Source organism: Furipterus horrens, unplaced genomic scaffold (assembly GCF_987537825.1).
Source record: "Furipterus horrens unplaced genomic scaffold, mFurHor1.1.pri manual_scaffold_10, whole genome shotgun sequence".
Lineage (NCBI taxonomy): Eukaryota > Metazoa > Chordata > Mammalia > Chiroptera > Furipteridae > Furipterus > Furipterus horrens.
This window is the reverse complement of record NW_028327180.1, coordinates 97,654,875-97,681,334: the sequence shown is the minus strand read 5'-3', so window position 1 is coordinate 97,681,334 and position 26,460 is coordinate 97,654,875. Positions and strand designations below refer to the sequence as shown.

The 26,460-nt window shown below is 44.0% G+C and overlaps 1 protein-coding gene across 4 annotated transcripts in view; it reads left to right on the top strand.

Annotated features, from left to right (window-relative positions):
* FBXW11 (F-box and WD repeat domain containing 11) overlaps positions 1-26,460 on the top strand; it is a 97,874-nt gene that overhangs the window by 32,978 nt on the left and 38,436 nt on the right. For 2 of the 4 annotated variants that reach the window (XM_090288579.1, XM_090288576.1), the window contains one exon: positions 23,665-23,727. The exons of the other annotated variants lie outside the window; for them this stretch is intronic. In XM_090288579.1, the coding sequence (XP_090144705.1) occupies positions 23,665-23,727 (63 nt within the window). The remainder of the gene's footprint in view (positions 1-23,664; positions 23,728-26,460) is intronic. 4 annotated transcript variants of the gene reach the window in all.

Genomic DNA, 26,460 nt, shown 5'->3' with positions numbered 1-26,460 from the left:
CTGCTTTCCTCCAGCCTGGGTGCCCCACGTGGAGGCGTTAGAACCAAGAGGGCCCTTCTGAGCAAATGGGGCTTCGGCTGGGCCCTCTTCTGCTCCTCTTTTTCTGCTCCTGCTTTTAATCCCCCCCCCCCCCCGAAGCTGTGATTCTCATGTTTAATAGTTGTGCATGTGCCCAAAAACCCCTGACATTTTCCATTTGGCTACTTTTAACAGTTCTCTGTTGAGTCGGGAGGGTTTGATAATTAAAGTGGTGGTTTTTCTATTTGGAAGCTCATCCTTTTGGCTTGCTTCCTCTCCCTCCTTCAAAAACGGAGCGAGGGAGGGAGGCACTAATGGTAGAAAGCTTCAAATTGAAGTTTATAAAGATCACAGCTTTATGCTGCCAACAACTGTCAGTTTGCGCCACTTCCCAAAGGCCAGAGCTGACACCTGTCCTCTGGGTCCACCCGGTTTTCCAGGCCGAGGCCGGCAGAGAATTCCACAGACACAAGTGAAACGTTTTGGGGGGAGTGGGGAGGGGTTGCTCAGAAAAAAAGAAAGAAAAAAAAACTGTTTGCAGGAGTACAGCGGGACTGATCTCAGTTGTTGGGACAGAATCTAAGAGTGCCAAGGCAGAAAACATTGTGGCTTTCCTGGGGAAGCTCTGTTTAGAGAAAGCATGTATTTAATTAAGTATGGTTTCGGCGGCAGTATTCAGTTTTCATCACTGCATGCTCCAGACAGTTTGATATATCTTTAAAAAGCATTATTAAATTCCTGGCATCCTGTCGAGGCTGCCCTGTTTTAGGGAAGCACAGTAAGAATCTGGGAATGAGTTACAGGGATATTACTGACGTCAGGGGTGACTTTACTGTTTTCAAGGTTATCTTTCTATTCATGTTCCGGTCTTTAAACGGAGCTGGGGAGCCAGGAAGGAGGACAACTTCCTTCATATTGGGGTTGTGAATTTTATTTACTTGTTGGCAAACATTCCAATTAACATTGGTGTGATTATTGGTTCAAATTGCTTTCTTTAGAAAGGTGTACTGTAATTTCACCAAAATAAGTAATTAGAGAGTGAATTCAGTAGAAGATCCAATTGTCTTAGAGTTTATATAAAAAGGTGGGTTATCACTGAGGCTCCAGCACAGTGTATATTTATCTTTGGAAAAGTAGCTTCTCTGCATGTGGTATAACTTTTAACAAAAATGTTCTTAAAGTGGCTGCCATTATTGCATGTGCTAACTTATGGATATTTGCATTATAGCAATAGTATACATCTTTGTCTCTATTTTTCTGAAAACGCTTTTTACTCGAATGTCACAGTTGTTTTTTTAGTGGGCTGATCCTTTTGTTTTTCCAGAAATTCAGGTGGGGGAAGAATTGTATTAGTTGTTAATGAGGTCTGAAAGTGCGCATTCTTTTTATTACACTCATTTGAAGTAATTGACCAATGGAAGGGATCACTCAGTATTATTTTGAAGAGTGTTGGGAATTTACAAAGTGGGGTGAGTAGGAGGAAGTAAGGGTTCCTACCTTGCTGAAAATGGAAACCCAAATGTGTTAAAAATTGGTCTTTGACTCATCTCTCCCGGAGAAAATCATTTAAGAGAAAAAAAAAGAAACGGAAACTGTGCCTTGCTTGGAAATAAGGTGAAATATTCAATGACAGATACCCACTAATCTGTGAGTGGAGCAAATATTGTCTTTCGAGGTGTATAGGGGATTTTGTTTACTTAGGTTTTGTTTTCTCTTTAATGTATAAAATGAAATGTGTACTCAGCTGATTGAAATGAGAAAATCATGACTATTTGGTTTCACTTGTGGATGGAACATGGACGTGTGCTGATGCCCCCGGGAGACCCCCGTCCTCTCTTCTCATGGGCTGTGCGTGTTCTTTAACACCAGTGCCCTCCTTGCCCCGTCCGGTCCCCAGCCTGTGCTAAAACCCGTGACTTAATTTGGGGTTGAGCTTTCAAGGAATGAAGGTTGCTATGTGCTACATCTTTGGTTTATCACAAAGGTTCCTCTTGCTTGACATGGTGTGTACCTCCCAGCCAGCTCATTCTAAGCAGGCCCCAGATGAGAAGGAACGGCCCACCTGGAGAGCCTGCTTGACTTTGCTTGGGCTCTTGGGTTGCATGAAAGGGTCCCCCTTAACATGATCCCGCTGGACCCATTGACAGTTGCAACGTGAGCCAATCAGCCCACTTATAGGGCTGAGTTACTGTGCTTTGGGAGAAGTCGGGGTAAACACGGAGATGCCTGTAGGCCTCTCGCTTCTGCCGCTGGTGAGAACGGAGGAGGCTTAAAAAATGAAAATCACGCACCTCAGTAAAGCTGTTTAAAGCCAACAGCACCCCCCGCCAGCTGGACTTGGTGCCTCACGTATGTTAGTTCTGACAGCCATGTGTCGTAGGCATTATTGTCCCCGTTTTTCAGGTGTGGAGCATGAGTCTGAGAGGTGACATGTGTGATTGGACCCAAGTTAATACTTACTTAGCTGTGAAGTGGGGCTGGCGTTTGAACCCCAGATTTGCCTGATTCCAAAATATTCCACTGGAATGCTATTTCTAGAGTTTTTCATCTTTGTTTTGTTTGTGAAAGCTTTACTTACTATTGATAACCTGATGTGTAGCTTGTTTAGTCATTATCTATTTATTTCAAAATTAAAAAAAAAAAAAAGAAATACCTGGGAAATACCAATGAGGGGAAGGGCAGGGAATTGCATTCCCTTTGCCAAAATGAGCCTCCTGAATCTTAATGCTAGTGAGATTCCTCGGTGGCTTTTCTGCAGATTAAATTCCATGGCTGTTTACTGAGCAGCTGGTATGTGCCAGAGCCTGTGCTGGCGCTGGGCATGTAAAGATGAACAATGCAGACTCGGTACCTGCTCTCAAGGAGCCCGTTGTAGTAAGCAGAGCTGTGAACAAAAATCCAGGCTGAACCACGAAGTCCGAGTGTGTGTGTGTGTGTGTGTGTGTGTGTGTGTGTGTGTGTAGTAGAACTCTGAAGTTAGCCAAACCTATATGTGCTTTTTAAAAAATGTGAACCAGTTGAAACTAGGACCAAACCCTCAACATTTTTTAGAACAGTTGAACTGGAATATCTAGATGTGTGTGAACCAAGCTGAACTGAATCAATATTTCAGTCGGTTCAGATATCCAGATTCAGCCAGTTGATCGTTAACATCAGATAATCGCGAGCTCAGACCATGTATTCACTAAGACGCCAAGACTCCTATGGCACAAGAGTGATACCAATATTGATCGTTTTTCTTTCCACGTCCTGTATGGCAGGCTCCAGGCACAAGGCTCTCTCATTTAACCCTTTATGGGGAAGTTATCTATCATGCCTACTTCGTATATGAATTTGAATTGACTTGCCACATTTATTGCAAGTGGCAGAACTGGGTAATAAATTGAGAGCTGGGTAACTGCAAAGCCAGTGTTTTAGTCATCATGCTGCAGCGACATCAACTTGGCAACTGCTGTTTTTAGGTCGAGACAAATTCCTCTTTATTTTTAGTGTTAAAAGCTTAAAACTGATGTTCCTGAATGTAGAGGTTCAGTGTTAGCGGGCTGACAGCTTTTCTGGGGAATGCCGTCGGCAGCTTCCCACTGGGGAGAGGAGAGTGTTTAGTTTTTTTCAAGGGTGGGACTGATGGCCTGGAATGACAGTGTGGATCATGGGCATCAGGTTTCAGGGCCCCCTTCCTAGCTCCAGGGGCGATAGCGCGGGACAGTAATATAACTTCTTGGCAGCTGCTTTCCTTGTTTCTTTTCTTACTTTCAGTAGGCACAGGGGCCGCGGTGGTGTGACAGCACCGCAGTGGGAACCTGTCGTAGCCACTAGCGTGAGAGGAGAGATGCTTTTGGGGGGGGGGGGCGGTAGGAAGAGCCCTGGCTCTGGGGCCCACACGCACGTTGCAGCTCCATCCCTGTGCCTGCTGCTTCCTAGCTCTGACACCAGGCAAGTTGCTTCGCTCTCCTGCACCTCGGTTTCCTCATCCTCAAAAACGGAGGTAGTTTCATGTGCCCCCCGGGGTTTTGTGAAGTGCAGGAGGGCACCAGCAGCCTCTCTTACTGATAGCCTGCTCTCGGGGACAAAAATCCGTTTCTTTCATTGATTGCTCCTACGCTATTCAAGAAGAGGGAGTTCCAGTCTTAGATCCTCAGGTTCTAGGGCAGGGTAAGGATAAGAAAATTAAGACTGTGGCCCTGGCCGGGTAGCGAGGTTTGTTAGAGCGTCATCCCGCTACGCCAGGGTTGAGGGTTCAGTTCCTGGTCAGGGCACATACAAGAAGCAACCAGTGAGTGCACAGATAAGTGGAACAGCAAATTGATCTCCCTCCCTTTCTTCTCTCTCCCCCCTCCCTCTCCCTTCCTCTCTCTAAAATCAATAAATCAATTCATAAAGTTAATACTTAAAGAAAAAGGAAAAGAAAATTAAGACTGGAAGCATGATGTGGCCCCCGCTGTGAGTGGTCATTCTCCGTTTGCTCGGGGCCTGTGTCCTTCACGTCCGACAGGGCTGTGCCTCGGCTCCTCTCGGATGGTCGCTGGGGTTTCATCGTTTCTCACTGGCTGCCCTCTTGCCCTCTGGGTCTCATCGTGTGAAGGCCTGGAGAACCCTTCTGGGTTGTTTAACGGTAGAGTCTACTGTTTTGTGGATATTAAAAAATACATATTTCCTCTCTTTAAGAAATTTTACAAAATGAAAAGCCATTGGTTATTATCTCCCCACTCATCCCCACACAGCGAGTCGTTGGGCCTGCCTCCTTCTGCCTGTTGGGCAGGGAGGAACCCGTCCAACCGCGCAGGTTCTCTGTGCCCGTACGGCGACGGCAGTGGTTATAACGGTGGGGTTTTAAACGCCCTGCGGAATCTCTCAGTTTGACTTCGGAGTCGCTGGAGGGCTGAGCATACAGGCCTCCCACTCCCACCTGTCCCACAATAGCTCTGCGTTTGTCACTTTTGTATAGTAGAGATCTTAGAGCTTTTTACAGAAAACTCTCACCCTGACGGAAGTTTTCACATACACAAGATTAAAGAGAAACATTCGGGCCAGCCTTGAACAGGTTTTGAAATGGTGCTGATCTCAGTTCAGCCCTCCCCTTCTCCAGCTTTGCTTTTCCCCCAGGGCATTTGGAAGCAAATGTAAGATGGCAGAGATAGAAAGGGAGTCTGACAGATCCCTGCTTTGTGTCAGCATTTAAAAACTGTCAGTGAGTTCAAAGAGTTAAAACTCATGCAGTTGGCACTGAAAGTTATAAGACGTGTAACGTTCCCTTCGGTCCCAGGCCTCATGTAACGGTTACCCATGATTTTAGGCAAAGGCTTTAAAAAATACAAATAGAACCACACTATATATATATATGATTCTTAATTAGTAACATCTTCAATTAATAATATACATTGATCGTTCTTCCATATCGGCATAGAAAACCCTATTTCATAGCTACTTAATAGTACTCTGTCATATGGCTCTGTTATTTTTTAAAAAATATAGCCAGTTCCCTATTGGAGGAACTTTAGGCTTCAGGTTAATTAAGCTGTCTGTATACAGATGAGTTGAATCACCTCTCCCACCCCTAACGGATGTAAACAGTTTGTTGTCTGCCATTGACTGTTTGTTTTCTTTGTTCATGGGAGGCTATGGAACCGCAGTTGCGGAGATTCTACCCCCCACCTCACCCCACCCCGTCCGGGCTCGCCCTGGAACAGCCAGGCCGCAGCTTTCCTCACGTCCTGTATTTACTTAAAGAATTAAGTAAATTACTGTACACGTGTCTCCAGGTTCGCGAAGTCTGTAACTTTCACCAATGGCACTTTTATCCTTTGTAGATTGGGAGGGGTGAGAGAGAGGAGAGTCTTTCTTTCTTTTTTGAATTACAACATATGCAAAGGAAGTTGCAGAAGTCTTCAGTGCGCACAGCTCAGTGATGCACCACAAAGCGGCAGGGCTTTACCTAGGGCTAAACCGTTGGCACGGAGGGTGGATCAGTTCAGTCCAGGCATTGCTACAGCTCTGGGTATCACTGAAAAATGTCAAGTTTTACTTTTTAAATATTGTTAAAAATAATAGTTAGACTACTGATTTTAAGAAAACCCTCCCTTCTATATAAAGATTGCTTTCAAAATTTGAAACATTTTAAGTCATGTCGAGTAGAATATTATTGTACCTAAGTCTTTGTACACACTTCTGTGACTTTTCCTTGTGTAAAAGTGCGTGCACCATTAAAATTCTTAAGGTCCCTGACCGGGCGGCTCAGTTGGTTGCAGTGTTGTCCTGTAAAACAAAAAGTTGCAGGTTCAGTCCCCAATCAGGGCACGTACATGGGTTGCTGGTTCGATCCGCGGTTGGGGCATGTACAGACAGGAGGCAACTGATTGATGTTTCTCTCTCTCTCTCTCTCTCTCTCTCTCTCTCTCTCTCTCTCTATATATATATATATATATATATATATATTTTCCCCTTTCTCTCTCAAATCAATAAACATATCCTCAGGTGAGGATTTAAAAAATGTGTAAGAAAACCTTAAGTGGCTAAATTATACTTTTGAGAAGCTGGGTCAAATTATACTCTTAAAAGCAGAGAATGAGAGTCCCTTTTTAATTGCCGTTGGCGACATTGGATATTTTAATCTTGTATTTCTTTGCCATTTCGATGGATGAAAATGCAAAAATAATATAATGTCAGAATGTACCTTTATTTGCTTGCTAATGAGATGGAATATACACACATACTTATTTGTTGGCCACTTCTATTTCCTGTTTTATGAGTCATCTCTTCATTCCTTTTTCCATTTTTTTAATTGATGGCTTTATTTCTTTATTTTTTAAGAGTATGATTTATAGGAACTCTTATTGCAAGTATTCCCCCCAGTTTGACATTTGCCTTTCAGTTTGGTTAATAAGGCTTTTTGCCTTGAAAGTTTTGAAAGAAGTTTTACCTTTCATGTAGTCATCCTTACTACCTTCCTCTGCCATTCCTCCGGTGGCTTATGGCTCTATTCTTTACAGTTAATCCTTACAGTTTCTCTGTGATCTAGTTTTTCCCCCGCTGACTTGCGATCATCTACTCATGTTTCGCTTCTGTGTGTCCGGTGATGGGCACAGACGTCTCCTTCAGGCTTTGGCTTCTCCTGTTCCCCTAGTGTCCTCATCGTCATCGCCCCTGTGGGCCTGTGGTCCCCACGCCACGCTGGCTTCTACAGACACTCGCTTCAGAGTGTCTTGTTAATGAGGATAAGCTCTGAAAGATTTGTGCTAGAGACTCGTTTTAACATTTTTATGAAAGAGTGATTCTTGTTCTTATGAATTGAAAAAATTTTTAATCATTTTCATGTCATGTTTTCTGCACACAAGGTGACTCAGTGATCAGCAAGGAAGTTCATATCTTGTTGAAAGCTCTAAGGGTAGCACCATGCCTGACATACGGTACTAGCACTCAGGAAATGGCATGCAGTTCCTATGGAAGAGAACCTCTGCCGTGAGAAAGCTAAGACTAAAAACTGGATTCACTGACAGTTTTAATTTATGGTTTCCCAAACAGTGCATATGATGGATCAGGTTTAATGGTGTCATTTAAGGACAGGGAAGTGGGTAAATGGGACTCATACCACATTAGAAGATGTCTTACATTTTTCAAAAGTGTTGATATATCTCATATGACTCATGTTCATTATGCTGTTTGTAGTTTTTATGTATTTCTATTGATTTATATTGTTTTGCTTGTTAGAGTAACACTTTTTGATTGTAAAAATTTTAGACAGTCAAGAAGTACAGAAATTAACCATTCAGCCATAATCTTAATTCATTTGTGCCCACCTTTTTTTCTTCTTGACATTTCTATATATGTATGTATATATATTTGTGTTTGTTTATATATAGGCTCATGCTCTATACTGAATTATAAACCGATTTTTACCAATATAATTCATATTAATAAACTTAGATCTTCGTTTTTAATAACTATAGACTCATTGTCTGGGAGTATAGTAATTTAATCAGTCTCTTATTGATAGACATTTATTTAGGTCATTAAGTTTTAGTGTATACTTATGATTAATTCTTTAGGTCATATTATACATTGGAAAAATTCTGAAGTCAGGGTTATGAACCATTTAAAAAATTTATTATTATTTCTTTTTAGAAAGAGGAGAAGGGAGGGAGAAAGAGAAGGAAAGAAGCATCGATGTGAGAGAGGAACATCCATTGATTGCCTCTCATATGTGCCCCAACCAGGGACTGAACCCGCAACCTAGGCATATGCCCTGACCAAGAATCGAACTAGCGACCTTTTGGTTTGTGAGATGATGCCCAATCCATTGACCCACACCGGTCAGGGTGATACGAACTTTCTTAAGGCTTTTAAACTTTGACCAAACTTTGATTAAAAGGGTTATTCTAATTTACATTATTTATACTCAGCAATATATGATTATCATAGAAATAAATGCCCAACGAAGAAAACTGGGAAACAGGAAGGCACAAAGAATAAATTAAAAATCACTTTTTGTTTATCTAAACTTTAGTGGGAAAATAAAGAAATAAAATGAGTAAAACACATAATATATTCAGGAGTAACAAATGCTCTGGAGAAAAGGGGGATAGGGCACTCCAAAGTTGGAGGCTTCCATTTTTCACGAGGTGGGAAGTCATTAGAGAATTTGAGGAGAGGAGTAATTTATCTGACGGCCACGTTAACAGGTGCTCTTGCTGCTGTGTAGGTGATAGAATGAAGAGAGAAGGAGGGAGACCAGCCTGAAGGCCGGCCAGGTATCAGAGGTCTCTAGAGAAGCAGAACCAGCAGTAGGTAGGTAGGGAAATAGATATTGTGTAGAGAATTGGCTCACGTGATTCTGCGGACTGGCAAGTTTGGAATTTGGGGCCAGTCAGCAGCTGGAAAGTCAGGGTTTTTCTCTCGTCGGCTTGAGGCAGAGTCTTCAGCTGATGGATGGGGCCCACCTCCGTTGTGGAGGGGAATCGGCTTTACTCAGCCACTAGTTGTTAATGTCCATCCCATCTATAGACGGCCGTCACAGCACCATCTAGGCCAGTGCTTAAGTAAACAGCTGGCCACTGTAGCATGGCCAAGGTGACACGTAAGATTAACCGTCGCGGTCGTTGACTGAGAGGAAGCCACGCTTTGGAGTTAGGGGTACAAGGTAGAATCAAAGGCAGTTCATGCCCAAGTGAAGGATTGAGTGTGACATTAGTGTCACTGATCCCAGCCTTGTCAAGCTGCTATCATTTATGCCACCATTATCTAACAAGCATTTAGACAGGAGGGATTTGGACTTGGGAGGCTCTGGTTTGGCCAGAAGAGAAAAATGTGACATGTGTCTGCTTGCAGTGCTGGTTCTTCCCGAGGATCGTTCAGTTTACAGTCCTCACCGTGTGGAAGAGCCATAAGCATGCAGGGGACTCAGGCAGTGAAGTTATGCCAGATCTGTTTACTGCGTTCTTTCCCATACCTCATCTTTCTTAATCCTCCGAGCGACTTTATCTCCTCATTGCCATTTTGTCAGCTTTTACCTCTTCGGAGATTCAGGTTCAGAGAGGGAAAGGGAGCTTGTGACTTGCCCAAGGGCACACACCTACTACTAGCAAAGCCAGGGTTAAGGCCTGGTCTCTCTCTTCCAGTATACCTCACTGCCTCTTAAAGTAGAAACTCTTTTCTTAGAGATGATTATTTTAAGTTGTAAACAGAGTTTTCTAAATCTTGGGACAATTACGCAATAGGAATGCTATTCGTGTTATTATACCGGTAGCTCACACGATCAAATATCTCTTTAGAGGCCTCCTCTAACCACCCAATCGAAAATAGCTTTCTGCTTTTCACTCGGCTCCTTTGGCCTGCTTTATTTTTTTCTTCGTAGCACATAGCACTGCCTGAAATTATATTCCATGCTTGTTCTTTTTCTCCTGACTTTCTGCCTCCCCAGAATCCAGGTTCCATGAGAAAAAGGATCATGGTGTTCACTGCATGGTAAATACACCCATTCCTAGGAAAGGCCCTGCGGAAGCATAATGAAGTGGAATCGGAGGGAACTGCTGGCTGTCCCCAAGCTTTGTCAGATTAATAGGGGGATGGTATTTGCTGTCATAGCCAGAACCACTTTGGACTTGGTCCTCTGAGTTTTCGAGTCTTAAGTATTCATGTGAGTTGGGAGAGTACCTTGAGTAAAAATTAAGTTTTCTTTGAAGACTAACTTGTACTTTTGTTTTGCTTATAAAATACTCTTTCTGATTATATACATGTATATTGTAGAATGTTGGATAGAAGTGGAAAGGAAAATGAGAAATAAATTTCAATTTAGGGAGTGCCACTCAATATTTTGGCATAGTTTTAGTTTTAATCTATGCATATGTCTTCCATGGCTGAGAATATTTGATAACTTTTTTATATATTTATATATTTATACACATATATGCACACACACACACACTCACACACACATTGTTGACCCTTCAGCAGCACAGGTTTTAACTGTGCAGGTCCACTGACTGTGGATTTTTTCCAATAAATCCTGCTTTCTATCCATGGTTTGGAGTTCACAGAGGCACAGGTTAACTGTATGCGTTAACCTATATACATCATTTCCTATATGGGCCTTAATCATCCTCAGATTTGGTATTTGCTGGGGTTCTGGAACCAACCCCCCACGAATACTTGGGGACAATGAAGTTTTGGGGGAGTCAGAAGTTATACATGGATTTTGACTGTGCTGGGGACAGTGTCCCTAACACCAGCATTATTCAAGGGTCAACTGTAGTTTTATATGCTCTGTTTTACTTTATATGCTTTGTACGCTTGTTCATGGTGGTTGAGTTAAGATTTTTCTATTCTTAAAAATTTCTCACTTGAAAGTACTGTAAAATGTATTTTATGAACATCCCAACATTTGTCATTTTTCTGGGTGCTTAGAATCTTCATTTTTAATTAATAAAAAACTAGTCACTATCTTTGCGCATAGCTCGCTGCCTTCACTTTGAATTATGTAGGCTATATTTCTAGGAGATGTACTGTATGTATCTTGTCCAGTTATTTTCCAGAGGGTTTGCATCTCTTGCTAGGGTCTGTACTCTGACTAGGACTGAACGTGATTACTTCGGAGAAGCCTGACAGGCCTTTTCTGCGTGATTCAGTAGTGCGTTCTGCGTCCACAAGCCTCTTTCCAGCGGCAGCTCCCCTCTGAGCATTCCGAGTGTGTGTTGAGTCAGCTAATGCCCCACTAAAAGAGGATCCCATTCCACTGGATGCTTGGCCGAGAGAAAGGGCTCCAGAGACACGCAGCAACTGTGCCAGCCCATGCTTCCTATTGAGTCGCCTGGGCGCTGTGACTGGAGTTCAAAATCGAGATCATTCCATTAGGGTGAGGTTATTTAGAAAATACTTAAAGCATAGAATCACTTGTACGTCTTGTACACGTTTACTGGTTACTAACTATGCGCTGTGCGTGCTACCATGGTCTGCTAATACAAGGAACTGGCTGCCAACCTTTGTAGATAGATTGCATATAAAGACTTGTTACCCTATTATAAAGAACCTTCTTTCTACCCCATCCTCCCTTTAGAAAACCAGGCGTCACTTACTGGATGGAGTCCTTGTAAAATCTCTTCTATTAGAAGATGCTTTCTAGTCGTTTAATTTGGAGTAAAAGAAAAGTGTTACAGCCTTCATCTTTAAGACTACAGGAAATGAAGCATTAAGGGATAGAGTCGTGGTGGGCAGAAGAAACTATCACCTACCTAATTAATGACAATGAAGAGACTTAACCAAAAGAAACGTTGCTCAGGGCGCCCTGGTAGTGTTCACAGGAAAGGGGTAGATGGATGAACCCCTAGTTTTCAAGTAGTGAATGACCTGGGAAGACAAACCAGTCAGTACTAGTTGGAGATGTTTACTGAGATCGTCTGAGAGTTGATCAAAATGGCGCGTGGCCTTTACTTGTCATGCTGCCTTAGTTTCCGTCAGTCTGGAGCGGTTTCCTGGCCTTCGCTGGGCTTCGTGACCGAGACCCTTGACTATACAGATCAGTTATTTTGTGGTATGCCGGTCAGTTCGCATCTGTCTGTTGCTTCCTTATGATTGCATTTGGGTTATGCGTCTTCGATGGAAATGTCACAGAAGTCACGCTGTGTTCTCGCTGCACCCCGTCCGGTGGGCATGATTTTGATTTGTCTCGTTACTAATGGCGGTCACTTTGATTCCTTGAGCTAGGTGGTACCTTGCAGCTCTCCTAACTGGAAAGTCATGCTTTTCCCCTTTGTAACTAAGAGTTTTTTGTTTGTTTGATGGAGGGTACCTTGTAACTGCAAATGTTCTCTTTTCATTAAAATTTCATTTTAATTCATTTGGTCTGTCGGTATAGACTTGTGGCTCCCTATTTTATTCAGTGGGATATAATTTGTATTTATCATTTATTTTGATGGTCAAAGTTTGTCCCGTGGGTGCCCTTTCCAGCTGGCTCCCATAGCCTTGCGACCTGTCCCCATAATTCTTTGAGCGCCTCCTTCTGCTGGAACAGAAATGTCCCAGGCTCACCTTGTATTCTCCTGTGCTCAGCCTCGGAGTCGCTCGAGCCTCCAACAGGCCCTCGTTCTTTTAGCGAAGAGTGTGGTCTTTAGGTCTGAGAACTGGGTGCGCTTAGTGTGCTCTGGGCTCCATTGCCTCTCGGCCCCCTTAGCCAGGCGTGTTTGGGAACGTATTGTCTCCCTGTGTACTAAACCAGACTCCCTCCTTCGCTGTGTATTAAAAACTGAGTTCACAATGATTTCTCCACTCCAGCCTCCTGTAAGGCAGCCTTCTCACGTCCGTGATTCCCGTCTCGAACAGCGAGAAACCCGGCTTCTCTTTTCCACAGGATAGATACTTGCTCGGTCCTAGAGTACATATTAGGTAATTTCAGAATTGCTCACTGATACCACTGAGAAGTCAATGCACGAGCTACACTGAACATTTTTTACAGCTGAAAAATATGTTTGTTTGTGGATGTAGTGAAACAGCTGAGTTCAAGAGTCGCTTGGGTTAGTTTGCCTCTACCATTAAGTGTGACTGTGCTGTTCATTTGAAATACGTTTCGGTTTATTTGTTTTTACTCCCATCCCATCTCTCTCTTCCAGTCTTTGTTGATTCTAGTTTTGAGTATATGAAGCATTTAATGTAGTTTTCAGAATGAAATCAGCACGAAAAGGCGCAGTCATCCTGTCTCAGTCCCCATCTTTCATTCTTCTGGTCCTGCTTCTACTTGGTGACCAGTTTGATTAGTTTTTGTTTTATACTTCCTGGGTCTTTAATGCACTAATGAACAGGTATACTCGTTTGCACTTTGCTGTTTTCATCTAAAAATGTACCCTGAAAATTACTCTATTTCAGTCCATAGTGGCCTTCTTTATTCTTGCTTCAGGCTACAAAGTACCCCGTTGTGTTGATATCATAGTTTATTCAGCTAGTATCTTACACAGGAGTCCCTCTCTCTATCGCGGGTCACTTATCGCGGCCTCACTGTATCGCAGGATTTTTAAAAATATTACATTTAATTATTTATTGTGGATTTTTTGCTATATCAGGATTTTGCGGCACTGTACACGTATGTTGTTAAAGTGACGTAGATTTAAGAGTGTAGAATAAATGTAAGGTTCCTACTTTGCGGGGTGGCTGGGACGTAATCCCCGCGATAAGTGAGGGAATACTGTATATGATCCTGTAGGTTGTTTCAGTGTTTGTTTGTTTTTAACTTACAGTGTTCTAGTGAATAACCTTGGGCGTCGGTATTTTCATATTATTATTTAATTATGGTGTATCTTCAGGGAAAATTCCTAGAAGTGGGGTTGCTGGATCAAAGGTAGTTCTGGATCAAAACGTGAAGCTCCTTCGGTAGTTTTGCTGGGGATTGCCAAATTCTCCGAGAGGGCCTGTTTCCTCACTGGGTCACAGGCAGGGTGGCTTGTCATACTGCTGGAGATTTGCCAGTGTTGGGTGAGAACTGTGCAGCTTTAGTTTGCATCTCTTTAATTGTAAGGCTGAAGAGCTTTTATTTAAGGATCGTCTTTGTGGCTGTGGAAAAGTGTTCATGTCTTTTCCTCGTTTTCCTCTTGAGACTTTGCTCATTTTTACCTCCCTCAATTTAAAAGATACATTTTAGGCATGTAAGTCTTTGTATCTGTGACATATGTCACAAATAGTTTTTCTAGTTTTTTGCTTATCCTTTGACTTTGTTCATGGTGTTTTTAAAAATAATGTGTAAAAGTTTAACATTTTTATCTAGCCAAAATTTTCTACCTTTTATTACATCTGAATTTTGACTCATAGTTAAATACCATTTCCCTTCACCCAAGTTTTAAAGAAACCAACATGTCTTTTTCCAGTACTTACGGTTTCCCTCTGTACATTTCTGACCAGTTTGGAGTCTCTTCATGTGTATTGTATTAAGTATGGATCTAATTTTAGCCCTTTCCGAGTGGCTAACCATTTGTCCCAGCACTTCCTATTTCAAAGCTCCCCAGTGATCTGAGATGTTACTTTTATCATGTACTGAATTTCCATATGTACTCGGGTCTGTTTCTGGACATTCTGTTCCGTTGGACCAGGGCTTGGCAACTCTCGTCTGCTGGCCAAACCCAGCCTGTGATTGTGAATAACGTTAAATTGGAGTACGTCCACACTCATGCGTTTACGTGTGTCTGGCCGCTCTGGCCTGCAGCAGAAGGGCTGAGTGGCCGTGACAGAGACCGTGAGGCCCGCGGAGCTTAAAATACTTTCCCTCTGACTCTTGACAGAAGCTTGCTGAGCCCTGCTCTGGAGTAATCGTGTGTTTTTGTGCCATAAAATACCTCGTTTTTACTTAGCTTGTCCTACAGTGTGTTTTTCTTCTTGTAGGGCTTCATCCTCCCCAGGTAGCTTTTTTTCCCCGTGTTTTCTGAGGGCTCTTGCAAGTTGGTTTTTCCATATGAACTTGAGTGTCAACTTGTCTTTTTCCATAAGGAGCTTTCTGTGTGATTGTTGGGTGCATGCTAAACTTACAAATTAGGGTGAACTGTCATTTTTATAATGTTGAGTTGTCTTCCTGAACAAGTTATGAAGAAAAGAATAGAGAAACTTATGAGATAACGAACTAACCCACAGAAACGCATCAAACCAGCATGGTTTCACAGGGGAGGTCTACCAAATCTTGGAAGGACATACAGGCCCGAAGCTGCATAAATTGTTCCATAGCATCGATTTTTGAAGGAAAACTTTTAGTTCTTTTTATAGGGATTATTTCTAGTTTTATTATCTTTTGATCAGAGACTATTATTTGATTTTTTTCTCCTTTACAGAAATTGCTATTTCTCTGTGACCTAATATATGACCAATTTTTATAAATTTTTCATGTGTGCTTGAAAAGCAGGGTTAGTCTCTGTTAATGGTGTAAGGTTTGACATTTCTAATAGCTGTCTACCATCTCGATGGTGTTTATCCTTCAGAACTTTCTTTGGCGTCCTCTTGATCTGTCTTCTTGGGAGTAGCGTGTGTGTTAGAGTATTTTTAGTCTCTGTCACTTTGTGTATCTTTTGGTTTCTTTCCTTTTACGCTGTGTTTTCTTTGCTCTTAATTTTTAAAATTTCTTTTGAAAATCAGGAAGGTTTGTATTTCTGTTCTAGTTAAACTTTACTTACAGTTTTTAAATGTCTATAATTGTTGTTTTCTTATCTGATGCTTCATTAACAATCGTATCAATCTCTAATGGTATTCTCTACCTCCCTCCTATTGCCTGTGCGATAATCGGTTATTTTTCTTTCCTTTTCCCAATCCCTCCTCCTTCACATTTTTGAGTTGCATTATTTGCACTTTATCAGAATGGATGAAATATTCTTCTACCCTCATTTTCATCTTTGCATTATTCTTAGGCCCACAATTAATTATCTTAAATATTTACCATTAATCTTCTTGCTCAAGTTTTTCAAGTCATCTCTTGGTTATTCAAGGAGGGCTCGTGGGCACAGAATACTCGTCCCTGTTACTTAAACCTGTTTTCTGTCGCCTTTGGATACAAAATCGTTGCTTTACACAGTCTTTCCTACATTTTTTATAGAATGCTGCTCCACTGACGCCTTGCTCGGTATGCTGTTTGTAAGTCATCTGATTCTAGTGTAACTGATGTGCCCTCGTGCTCACCCTCTCTCTTTAAATTAATTACTTGGGACTGGAGGCAGAAGTTTTCTCTCTATCTTTAAAATTTAATAATTTTCCAAGGATATCTCTGGGGTTGAATGCTGTCAGCCAATTTTTCCTAGTACCTAGAAATCCTTTTAACATGCAGTCAGTCTGGTTTCCTTTTATTTCTGCAAAGTTTTCTTGAATTACAGTTTTTTAAAAAGTATGGCTTTATTGAGATATCATTTACATATTATATACTTTAGACACTTGGAGTATAAAATTCATTGATTTTTAGTGTATTTGTAGAATTGTGCAACTATTACTACAATTAATTTAGAACATTTTTATTATCCCAAAATGAAACACTTCTGGTTGTCACTCCCCATTTCCTCTCACTCAGCCCTTGATAACCACTTGGATTCTAGTTTTAAATGTTACTTTTGTTTCTTTATTTTAGAGTGTGTGTGTGTGTGTGTGCGTGTGTGTTTAGAAACTCCAGTTATACATAGGCTGGATCTTCCTTGTCTTCCATGTCAACTACTTTGTCTCTGTTCCATTTGTGTTCATCCTGTTTTCATTCTCTTAGGTTTTTTCCTGCTTTTCTTCAATGCCTCATTATATTTTTTATTTTAATTTATCCTTCTTGGACATTGTAATTTATTTTCATTTCTGTTATAATCTTGTTTTTTTTTTTCTTGTGTGAGCAAAACCTTGTTTCCTTTCTGCTTTTGGTACACTTCTGTACTTAAGTTTTGAATATTTGATTTAAAAATAACATTGTAGCCTGGCTGCTGTGGCTCAGTGGATTGAGCGTCAGCCGTCAAGCCAAGTGTCGCTGGTTCGATTCCCAGTCAGGGCACATGACTCGGTTGCACGTCAGGTCCCCAGTTGGGGGTGCACGAGAGGCAGCCACAGAGTGATGTTTCCCTCTCTTTCTCCTTTCACTTCTCTCAATAAATGAATAAATGAATGAATGAATAAAGAATTAAAAAAATAACATTGTATGCTTGCTTGAGCATATTTATTTCAGTTTGGAGTAACTTTTCTCAGTCAGATGCCATGAGCAGTGAAGGCATACATGGCATACAATAAATTACCTTCTCTTGTCCATAGCTAGAATGATAGTATCGATGTACTGTCCTTAGGAGAATTAAGGAAACAGTTACTGAGTCACTCTTAATTATCTTGTAGCACGCCGGTTAAGAACGGCTGATTTGAGGTGTTGTTTTAGTTTTCTTCTCCTTTTTCTCTACCCTTTACCCTCTCTTCTGTTCTTTTATGTGTGGGGGTTTCCGTAGCTGAATGTTCTCCTTTTTTTTATGATAGATGAAGGTTGCTTATGTCACTACATTTCGAGGGACACTCCCAGAAGTTTGAGTGGAACTACAGGTTAGATAAATTTGAAGAAAACTTGCTACATTGTACCAATCATGTAGCTGCAAGTTCAGTCAGACTCCCAGTAGATTAAAAACGTATTAATTTTTAATTATATTGTAGAAAGAAAACAACTGTTTTCCCCTCTATATTTGAGTATTTGTGTGGAGGGAGGAGGAGAGAAGGTTTCTGATTAAGCTGTGTTTTAATGGCGGCCACAATCATCGGATTAAGAAGTCGCGTGTGCGTAGATGCAGCCATGGCTCCCCCCTTCTGTGCTGCAAGATCAGTGTGAGAGCCGGCGCTGCTTTCTTGGCTCAGCTCATCTCTTTTTCCAGATGAATGCTTCTGACTTTCCAGTGATCTCATTTTTTCTCGGCAATGTGTTGGTAAGGTTCAGTTTTATGGGAAAGAACTTGAGGCCAACGTAGAGGCCTTGGTGGGATTAACAGTAACAAAGCAAAGGTGTTTGGCTTGACTCTGTCGGGCGTTATCACATGTACTTATCTTTGGAAGTTTTGGCAAGTTGTAATTGGCAAACTAGATTTAGACTTTTCTGCTTGGCCTGGTCTTAAACGTACTAGAATCTCGTCCTGATTTCTAATTGTACTTGAGATCTCTCATGTGTCCTAGGATGCTCTATCGGTTTTTTGAAATGGTCCATGGAAAATCAGATGGTTTGGTCTACTTGATATGTCAAATATGAAGAGTATTTTAAAAAACTAAAAACATGTTTTCCTTGGTGTGCTTTGTGGTATTTTACTCAGTACATACAAGGACACATTATCCTCTTTATAAATTTTGCCTTTTAGCAAGTTTAAAGAACTTTCTAGGCTCTTCAGGGCTTTGACTTGAATAGTGCTCTCCTTGCAGTAATGGCTTGCTCTCCTTTTAATCTGAATTTTCCTGTTATGTTTTTGCTCATTCCTTTTAGCCTTCTTGTGTGATTTGTCTTACACTTATTGTTGTGGGCCGGGGAATGCCCAGATTCAATTTCATTTTATTAAAAAATGCTGGTTGCAGCCTATTAAGTTGATCTCGTAGTCCAGAGCCAGCAGCTGGAAAGCACCTGAGATGTATTTCTCTCTGTGGAAAGTACAGTGAGCTCTGAGTCCAGCAGACCTAGATCTGTGTCGGGCTTTCTAACTGTGTGGTTCTTAATCACTGCTTGCTTCTCTGTTCCTCAGCTTCTTCTGTAGACTTGGAATATTACTTTTACACTTTTTTATGAAGATTAAAAGGCAGTGTATGAACAAGCCTATTACAGACGCAATGAAATTAGCTAATAGCATTTTATATTACGTACCTGACATCCTTAATGTCTTAAATCTAAAACTTTAAAAACATAAGAGAAAATGGCAGAATGCCTCCATGTTTTCCAGATCCTTTGTAGGTTTCCTTTTGCTTCCTCTCAGGAGTAAAGATGCTTTTTGTAGGAAAATCTTACATTTATATGCATTTCTCATCATGAAACTTCAAAGTGCAGAATTGGTAGCATTTTTAAAGTAGGATACTTGTTCCTCTTATATAACTCTTCACGTATAGATTTTTCTAGGCGGGACGCAGTTTGTATTAGTTGGTGGCCCCCACTGGCAAACAGAGATCAGACCCTGTTCTGCCTACACACACACTAACCCACAGAGCAGTCGGGGAGGGTGATGGGAAATAGGAAAGCTGTAGCTTGTATTTACCAAAAGGGAGTGTTTCCTTTGTCTTCCAGAAGTATTTGTCTGGTTAAGTGGGAGAAAGAAGGAATTTCGTCATGCTATTGCCCTAGTCCAGTGCTTGCCTGTTAATTAAGAAATATAAAGGGGGGTGTCCATATCCCCCAAACTTGGGAAAGCTAGGCTCAGCCACCTTAACGTGGTTTTTAAGTCATGAGATGTTACAGGGCCTTTGCTGCCTAAATGGAAGTGCATTATAAATGGGAGTGGGGGTGGGGGTGGTCGGGGCGGGGCGAGCACTCACTCTGAACACAGCCTGTGTCAGACCTAATTAGACCCTGGGACCCCTTTTTCTCTGGACATCCCTTGTGTCACCTGGAATTCTCCTCGAAAATGGTCCTCTGATCAGTGTGGCTTGAGAGCAGCGTTTCCTTTTGGTGTCTCCTGCCGAAGGCTTTGGAGGAGAACGGGCGTTAGTTCTCGTGGTACTTGGTGGTTCTTAAATCCCACGTATCGGATGCAGTCTGTCATGATGGTATCAGTGCAGATTCCTTACACAGACCCCATCACTCTGCCATCACAGTGATTTTAAAACAGATAGACGTGAAAATTTCCTGGGGAACGTAAAAACAACAAAAAAGATACGCTTAGGCTCTATCCACCCTGGCCTGCTTTTTGGTCAAAGACACGGTTTGCTGTCTTATTGCATTTGGGACGCCTTTGAGAACCTAATGAAAGCCCTGGATTTTCTTCCTGGAGGCGTGCACACACTCGGTTTGGTTCGTGGCCCCCTGCCATGTGTAGCCCTCATCCACAGCCCCGAGCCCGTGGATCTTCATTCAGTAAAGAACTCCGGAATGAAGTGTCCCCAAATATGAATTTAATGTCAAGCAGGACTGTAGTCCGGGATTTAGGCATCTGCACTCTATGAATTGCCTGGCCATGGTGAGGTCAGGCTGTATTTGAAGAAGCTGCATGCTGTCACGGGCCACAGAAGCGGGGGGGTTGGGGGGGGTGGGAAGGCCAGTCCGAGATGATGGTTATTTAGTCCGTCTTCCCAGGGCGGCAAGTTCAGAGCTGACACCCTTCGAGCAGTGGCTCCTAAGGGAAGGGGGCAATTTCCCCGTCGCCCCTGGCTCTTGGCCGTCTGGAGATGTTCTTGGTTGTCACCCCGAGGGCACGGGAGGGCGATGCTCCTGGCTTCTCGAAGGTGGAAGCCAGGGCGCTGCCAGACATCCGACACGGCACGTGACGGCCCCCACACGACAGAGAAGGGTCGGGCCCCCGTGTCAGCAGCACCGGGGCGCGTCTGCCCTCGCCAGCCTGCCGCTTCCTGGATCGCATCTCTCATCGGCAGTGATATCAGAATGAGAAGGGCTGCGTTTTTCTTTGCCGTGCTGCTTCCTGGTAGAGGTGTGGGAGGAAGGGGACGGTGATGAGGTGGGTAGGAAGTGAGCACGCCGCCTGGTATTTCCCAGAACGTCCCTTCCCCAGAAGCGGTGGGGACTTAAAGAGGGTTTCAGCTCTGAGGTCAGCTCACCGCACGGTTCTGACTGAGGGTTTGGATGGAGGAAACCACCTTCTTTTTCCGTGTGGAAAGCCTGTTCTTTTCTCTTACCTCACTCTTGAACCTGTGACCTTTTGCCTGTTAATACCTCTAAGGAGTAAATGCCCAAGTAATTTTAAAAACTGTGGCTGCTAGAAGGGACTTTTGTCCCCACCACCCCATGTAGCAGTTTGGGGAAGGTGACGGGGATAGAAAAGGTGTGTATTTTATTTACCCAAGGTGGGCGTTTCTTTTGCTCCCCAGACGTGTTTGTCCTGTGAAGTGGGAGGAGGAGGGGGTTCTGACCTGCCGTCGCCCCAGCCCACTGTTTGCCAGTGTGTGTGCTGAGCTGGGTTATAAAAGGGGGGGTCCCGTATCCCCCAAACTTGGGAAAGCTGGGCTCAGCCACCGTAACCTGATTTTTAAGCCAAGAGATGTCACCGAGCCTTTGGTGAATTAATAAAGTGTATTGTGGTGGGGGAGGGAGGAGGGGCAGTGCACACAAGTGGCATTTCTTCAACTTGATGAGACCCTGGGACCCCTTTGTCTCAGAACGTCTCTTGTGTCACCTGGAACTCTCCTTGGAAATGACCCTCTGATCAGAGGCGGCTTGAGAGCAGCGTTTCCCTGGGGTGTCTCCTGGGGGCTTTGTGAGACACGGAAAAAATACATGTGATGGAGGAGCTCTTCCAGCCCCCACAGGGCTTGGTTAAATACCGTGTTATTAAACGGGGCGTCTTTAAGGAAAGAGTTGCTGTTTTTATCAGAGGGGTTGTTTTCCTCTCAACTATATAAATAGAAACCATTTCTCTGTTTTAGAGTGAATGAAAGGAAGAATAAAGTTTGTTTACTGCAAAGCCGGTTTCTTGTGTGGTCTACAGGGACTTCTTTCTTTGTGTTCTCTCTGAGGAAATTACGAAGGTAGCTGAGGTGTATTCAGGCGCCTGTATTTCAGAAGTTTTTTTTTTGAAAACATGATACATACATCTCTCATACGTATCCTGGGTGCCTGGAGACACGGAAGGAGGAACGTATCTCTCTTCCACTTGACTTGCTCAGCTCTCCATGAGTTCATTGTTTCTTCTTGCCACTCTCTTAGAGCGCAGGACATTGCGACATTGCCAGGACGGCGTTGTCACCACCAGGCAGGCGCAGGAGATGATGCACCGATCACTGTTCCCGCTTTAATTCATTCTCCTGATGAAACCTGCCTGCTTCATTAATCTCTTGAGGCCTTCCAGCGAGCAGTAAAAGGACAGTGACACGGGGAGGGAACTACTGCTTTGGTTTCCCTGCTCTGCACCTCCTCCTCACCCAGGACCGCCTACTGCTGCCACCGCTCTAGACCTGTTCCGGATGCTGGGACACACTGCCTTCCTTACTGGCTCCTTGCTGGTGTTCACAGCCGGGGCCCTGCCCTGCCCTCCCTGCCCCCACTGCAGACCTGGGTGCTTTGGGCTAATAAGAGTTTATTGAGGAAGCGGTGGGTTTTCTCTCTTGGCAACCAATGGAGCCATTCTCTCTAAGCCTGAGGTCAGAAAAGTGTGAGAAGCTACCACTTGGGGCAAAGTAGCATCTTCGAAGTGGGGCGTAAGCAGGCTTAATGCCTGTTAAACATACTGGCACTGTGCTGGGTATTGGCAGTCCCCCCAACAACTCCTGTGGTTTGTATTTGCCCACGGCTAATACGGCTTGCTCAGGATCACACGCACGCTCATTGAGCAGGGGCCAGACCCGGGTTCTCCCTTCTCCCAGGTTTCCAGAGCGCCCGGCTTCCCCTCTACATCACACCCCATTCCTGATGTGCGCCAGCCGTGCCACCTGTGGAGTGGGGCCCCAGCACTCGGTGCCCATGCTTCTGCCATTGTCTGCGTCAGGCACTTTCAAGAGCTTGTTTGGAAATACTGTATGGGTCCAAACATTGTTTTTTTTTACTACTTGCAGAATACAAAGGAAAAATAGGGAAAACCTGAGAGAGAGGCTTCTCCCGTACAGGCAGTAAACAGGCTCATGTCAATATTGATCACTTAAACAGATCTGTAGGATCCTTTTGCATAACACTAGGGGACAGATGCTGTAGTTTAAGTTTTGTGCCCCAGTCTTGTAATTTTAGGCTTGGGAAGCAATCTTACAGGGACTGTGGCCATAGATGAGTTGTTACTCCCTTCAGAGTGCAGCTCTTCCACTTCCCCTTCTCATTAGGTTTCCATTTAGCTATTAGGTAGGAACTTCCGAAGGGAAAATCCAATCATGTGTAATCTCCAGTTAATGGGCAGCTATTGAACGGCTGGGTCACCAGAAAGAATGATTACACAGGGCCTCTTTGTGCAGTAAACACAAAATCAAACGCTAACGCGTTCCTCGGGCCAGCCAGATTTCACTGGCTAACAGCACCCGCCTTTCGGGAAGGAGGTTGGGGCACCCACCCTGCCCTCTAGGGGAGATCGCAGAGGCTGTCCAGAGAGAATCGAGGTCATCGGAGGAGGAAGGAGAGAGGCTGGGAGAGGGAGGGCGCTTCCAGGCCCGTGCCAGCTCTAACTGCTGAGGGACGGGTGGGCGGGCTACGGAGCAGCCGACGTCCTAGTAAGCGTTTTGTGCGGTCATCAGGGACTCGGGGGTCTCTGGGGCTTCCTGCCACAAGCGCAGGAACAACAGTGGGGCCTGAGGCGGGGCTTCAGCCCCACGGCCCTGGCTTAGCCTGTGTTCTACTCTGGCCCGACCAGCCTTCACATAAGGGAGGCTTCTGTCCCCCCACACTGACTGTTGATCTCTGAAAGGGGAGCACAGCCTCCTTGACCCAAAATAGCAGTGTCGGCAGCCACAGGCCACATCGGCTCCGGGTCTGTGCTGGGACACTGCAGGGCGGGTCTTCAGAATTAGATCTTGGTGTAGTTATTTAGTTATTTATGCAAAACTTGGCATAATTCAAATAACCTGTTTTTCCCCCCTTAGAACACTTCAGTTATGGAGGACCAAAATGAAGATGAGTCCCCCAAGAAAAGTACTCTTTGGCAGGTAGGAATGACCATGCGCAGATAAGATAGCAGTTGGTTTCCTGTAGATAAGATGCTCCCTCAGCTCGTGACCTCAGTGAAAACACGAGCCAAGCATTTTGGTGTGTGTTGGGATTTTTTTGCATTCAGTTGCTCATTTCAGGACTCACCCCAATTTTACCTTCTGTTCCTTAGGGAAGTGTCATTATAAATAGTAAAGATATTTCAGCTTTCAGGAGGATTCTGAAGTGCCTGTGGCCTTAAATGCTCTGTGTCCACTGTCTAAGCCAAAGACGGACAATGGCGGGGCCCCCTGTCACCAGAACGGTGCCACGCCACCCACCAGCATATATGCATCCATGACACACACACACACACCCCACTGCCCTGCATCTTCCTCACTGCCTGTGGCTTTGCCCCTCCCCTTCAGCTTTGGTCCCCTCTCTCCTGGCTGTCTCTAAGCTTCCGCTCTTCCTTCCAGTCCCCAGGCTTCACAGGGCCAGGGGACAGGCCTGTGAGGGCTCGTCGTGATTGGGTGTTTTCATCAGTCGTTATGATACAGATCATTTTTCCCTTCATGAGGACCCAGGGGCAGAGCACACCTAAACCTGAAGAGAAGAGTTGAAAAAAATCCTCTAGGCTCATTTGACTTGAAACAAAAGGGTAGGTTACTTAGCAAGAATGAGGTATCCCCAGCCAACTGAAGATGGCCCGGAATGAAGCAGACCAGGGCCGGGAAGCCCGCTCTGGGCCCGGCAGGTGGTCCGGGGTGGGAGTGCAAACGCGCTTCAGAGTCGGTCCTGCGCTTGCCGCAGGCTGCCTTCTGTCCCCTCCTTCACGTTTGGTATTTGCCGTAGGATTCTTTTCGTTCACTCTTGATGCTGCCGTTCACAGTGGTTCTTAATGAACACTGTGGCTTTCAGGTTGTTTTTATCTGTCTTTCCGTCAACTAGTTAATGGAAACCGTCGCTCTCAGGAGGGGACACAGTTAGGAGCCTTTTGCTTATCAAATGAGATAATGGGTATGAACGTATCTTGTAAATTATCAATCAGTGCACAAATAAATGCACTTTGTTACCATTGTTATACTTAACCTGTGATGAAAGCAATTATACAGTATTTTGGCAAGTTATGATGGAAAAATATAAAAGTGGAGGAAAATATATAAAGCTTTCTTTCTCAAGATTAGGCACTTTTAACATATGCACGTATATTCTTACCTCTGTCCTGGCGTGTTCCCTTTCACACACACTATTGTGATTAGGCTTCTCATCTTTTGTTCCTTCACATTAGTTCATAAAAAGTTCTCTTGTTATTAAAGTCTTATTTTTTTAACCCAGTTTTAATGGCTACATTTTAGTGCTTTGTGTAGATATATTATCATTTGCTTTAACCAGTTCCTTGTACTTGGTCAGTTATTTCTAATTTTTCTCTATTATAAACATGATGAATCTTCTTCTGCTTAGAAGTAGCAAAGGTGCTCCTTATACCCGTCGATATTCACCACGACGAAGAATTCTCACTCTGACTGGTTTTGAATATTGATTTTGGGGGGGTCTGAATGTCCTACTAAAAACATTAAAAAATTCTGTTCAATGCTGCCCTCTGGTGGCACGGAGTGTCCGTGAACTCGTCCTCCCTAAAATGACAAGGGAAAACACGTTCCTACCTAGATAAGGAGGCCGTGGCTGATGTCGGGATAAATGGGCTGGGAGGTAAATGCCTTCCGACTTTCTACCTTGAGGTGTGGACACAAGAACTTTCTTCAGACAGGACAGGTTTGTAAGATTTTGTCAAGGAAGGCCAGAGACTCCTGTGGAAATTTACAAAGGATATCTTCCCTCTGCAATGGAATCCGTCGGTCTGCTGTCTGTTAGGGGCAAACTGGTGGCCAAAGCTCTTGGTTCCTTCTCTGGAAGGTGTCTGCAAGGAGCTCGGAATGGAATGATGGGTGTTTGCAATCCAACCCTTCAGCTTTCACATCCTCTGACGTGTTATTCCTTATGGTCTCACGCGTGGGGGCGGGGCTGTCTGTCCGGAGAGGGGTGGCCACGTAGCTTGACCAGTGTTTGACAGAAGCACTGCGGTTACTTCATTTTTAAACAGCGAGGTTCCTGAGCGTCGTGGCCTCAGTCCAGGGGTGCAGATCCCTTTTTGTTGATGCCGCTGTCCAGGTGCAGTGCGTGTAGTGTCATTGTTTTAGAAAACATAATGGTTTTATACAAGGACCACGAAGACTGGGTGCGAGTGCAGTCAGTGCAGGCGCGGGTGCCCAGAAGCCCCGCACCAGACGAGGACCTGGTCGGACGCACGTGTTCTGCTGTGGGTCGCCTTTGAGTAAGTGATCAGAAGAAGCGAGCGGAAGGCTAAAGCGTCTTGCCAGCCCTGGAAACACTGTGGAGATAGGGTTGCTGGGGAAAACGAAGCTTTTCAGATGCAGCCGCCTTCAGGGTTCTCGGGGAGACCCGCGGTTTTCAGTGTGGTCCTCAGTCTCAGCATCACGGGGAGCTCCTTAGCGCTGCAGGTGCCCAGGCTCTATCCAGACCTGTGGGTGTGTTAAGGAGCCCTTCGTTATTCTGAGGCGCGCACTAGTGCAGGCGCCTTGGGCTGAGGCAAAGCTTTAACTTTCTGCTTCGGGGAAGTAAGACCAGCAGTTGCCACTTGCCCCGTTGAGCATTTTTTTCTGAGCGTTTTTTCTAAGATGGTCATTTCCAGCCTGAGTCATCTGAGAACAGCATGGTTTGGGAATAAGCAT